This window comes from Silurus meridionalis, chromosome 11, assembly GCF_014805685.1.
Source record: "Silurus meridionalis isolate SWU-2019-XX chromosome 11, ASM1480568v1, whole genome shotgun sequence".
NCBI lineage: Eukaryota > Metazoa > Chordata > Actinopteri > Siluriformes > Siluridae > Silurus > Silurus meridionalis.
This window is the reverse complement of record NC_060894.1, coordinates 23047501-23050000: the sequence shown is the minus strand read 5'-3', so window position 1 is coordinate 23050000 and position 2500 is coordinate 23047501. Positions and strand designations below refer to the sequence as shown.

The 2500-nt window shown below is 43.2% G+C and overlaps 2 protein-coding genes across 2 annotated transcripts in view; one reads left to right on the top strand and one right to left on the bottom strand.

Annotated features, from left to right (window-relative positions):
• The window catches only part of il2rga (interleukin 2 receptor, gamma a), a 9761-nt gene extending 8802 nt beyond the window's left edge, over positions 1-959 (top strand). The window contains exon 8 of the mRNA XM_046860446.1: positions 284-959. Coding sequence (XP_046716402.1) covers positions 284-526 — 243 coding nt within the window. The 3' untranslated portion in view covers positions 527-959. The remainder of the gene's footprint in view (positions 1-283) is intronic.
• Positions 960-1144: 185 nt separating this feature from the next.
• Positions 1145-2500, bottom strand: part of ryr1a (ryanodine receptor 1a (skeletal)) — a 54697-nt gene continuing 53341 nt past the window's right edge. The window contains exons 106-108 of the mRNA XM_046861492.1: positions 2385-2485; positions 1607-1658; positions 1145-1434 (exon numbers count right to left, since the gene is read on the bottom strand). Of these exons, the coding sequence (XP_046717448.1) occupies positions 1339-1434; positions 1607-1658; positions 2385-2485 (249 nt within the window). The 3' untranslated portion in view covers positions 1145-1338. The remainder of the gene's footprint in view (positions 1435-1606; positions 1659-2384; positions 2486-2500) is intronic.

Genomic DNA, 2500 nt, shown 5'->3' with positions numbered 1-2500 from the left:
GAATCTTTCAAATCATCAGTATCTGCACCTTTAGTGTGTAAATATATATATATATAAAGGGAGAGAGAGGGAGAGGGAGAGAGAGAGAGAGAGAGAGAGAGAAAGGGAGGAGAGAGAGAGAGACAGACAGACAGACAGACAGAGAGAGAAAGAGAGAGAGAGACTCAGTGCTCATACAGATCAGTTTTATCATCAGTAGACTCTGTGGTTAATCATCTCAGTGTATTTCTAGATGAAGATATGAAACAGGAAACAGCTGAACTTGATGTTGTGTTTCCTGCAGAAGTGGCTGCACATCTCCAAAGAGCTGCAGGACGGATTTAAGCCGAACTTCAGCGAGCGACCCTGCACGGTGCGAGAGTTCAGGACGGAGACTCACAGTGAGTCGGAGAGTGACGACAGTCTCTCGGTCCACACAGCCGTCTCTTCTGATTATCAGTCCATGAAGAGCTTCTCGTCCACCTCCACACTGCCCTCACACCCAGACAGCCCCTGCACTGAAACCACGCCCCTCAGTGGCCTGTAAATCCACAACGCCCAGGAGAAACACACATCTGGACTCTAAACTGGGGCTTCCACAAGTCAGGATCAAAACGTCAATGAAATCTATTATATAAATTAAATATGAACCTGATTTACAGCATATCTCTAGAAATCATATTCAGAATAATGATATATGTAAATATATGTAAATGTATTTCAGGTCATTGTGAGTAACATTGCCAGAAATGCAATGACTAAAAGCTTCATTCTCGTATACCTTCATATAACGCAGAATACTCACAAAACTGAAGCAACATGGAAGCTTTTTTTGCTGAAATTACGATAAATGAAAAAATAATTTTACTGTGTTTTTTTTTCTAGAATATATTTGCATACGTGTACACAGAATGATTTATATAATTTGAAAAAAATAAACAACTTTTTAGTGCTTACAGTTGTACAGCCAAACAATTAAACTGTGGTGTGTGTGAACATCTGTGTAAAAATGCCACGTCAGCTGAAATGAACCACACTGATGTGTCTGTCGTCGTCATCATCATCATCATCATCATCACATGATTAATAATCAGCACAGAAGAAAATAGAGCAACAAATATTTGTAGAACACAATTTATTAAATAAAATCACCCTCATACAAACACAGAATATAATAATAATATAATATCTCTATAATAACAGATTAAATATAAAATAATATAAAGTATAGAAAATATACACATACTAATGACCTGAAACACACCTGAAAACTCTAGTAATTATAAACAATTCAATCTAAATTCATTAAAACTCTTCTCTGTCATTGTGTGTGTGCGCGTGTGTGCGCGTGTGTGCTTTCTATCCCAGCTGATCCTCGTACTGTTTTCTAAAACAATCACCAGCAGGAAAGAAATCCCAACAGCGCTCCTGATACATCTTCCACACGTACGACTCCTGACACAGACACATACACACACACACACACACACACACACACAGCAAGGGAGACAGACAAACTGTAAACATCTTCCTTATGATAACGCCATATTTTTTAATCCAGATAAAAGTGTGTTTCTGTGTGTGTGTGTGTGTGTGTGTGTGTGTGTGAGACATTGGGGTGTATTACCTGGCCAGTGTGCTCCGTCTCCTCCTTATTGATCAGGTACATGAGGAAGAACCTGAGACACAGAGCATCAGTTAATGGTTACTTTCCACACACATCATCATCATCATCATCTTCATCACTGCTATTCCTAATCACATCATCATCATCATCACTGCTATTCCTAATCATCTCTTTTGATCAACAGTCATCAATATTTTAATGGGTTTTCTGGTCAGGAGTAAACTGTAGTAGTAAATAGTGGCTGCTCTGGTCTGCTCTGCTCTGCTCTGCTCTGCTCTGCTCTGCTCTGGTCTGCTCTGCTCTGCTCTGGTCTGCTCTGGTCTGCTCTGCTCTGCTCTGGTCTGGTCTGCTCTGCTCTGCTCTGCTCTGGTCTGCTATGGTCTGCTCTGCTCTGGTCTGGTCTGCTCTGCTCTGGTCTGCTCTGGTCTGCTCTGCTCTGGTCTGCTCTGCTCTGCTCTGGTCTGCTATGGTCTGCTCTGCTCTGCTCTGGTCTGGTCTGCTCTGCTCTGCTCTGGTCTGCTCTGGTCTGCTCTGCTCTGCTCTGGTCTGGTCTGCGCTGGTCTGCTCTGGTCTGCTCTGCTCTGGTCTGGTCTGCTCTGCTCTGCTCTGGTCTGCTCTGGTCTGGTCTGGTCTGCTCTGCTCTGCTCTGGTCTGCTCTGCTCTGGTCTGGTCTGCTCTGCTCTGGTCTGCTCTGCTCTGCTCTAGAAGCCGATGGTGTTTGCTGAATGCTGAAATCAGAGTGTTTCCTCTGACAGGTGCAGCAGGTGTGATCACTCACAGGTAGTTGGCCAGGTTGTGTTCCTCCAAGGTGTGAGTCTCAAAGCCATGTGGAGTCGTATCAAAGTAATCGCTCCCAATCCCACAGATAAAACATTTAGTCTGTGAGAGAAATAC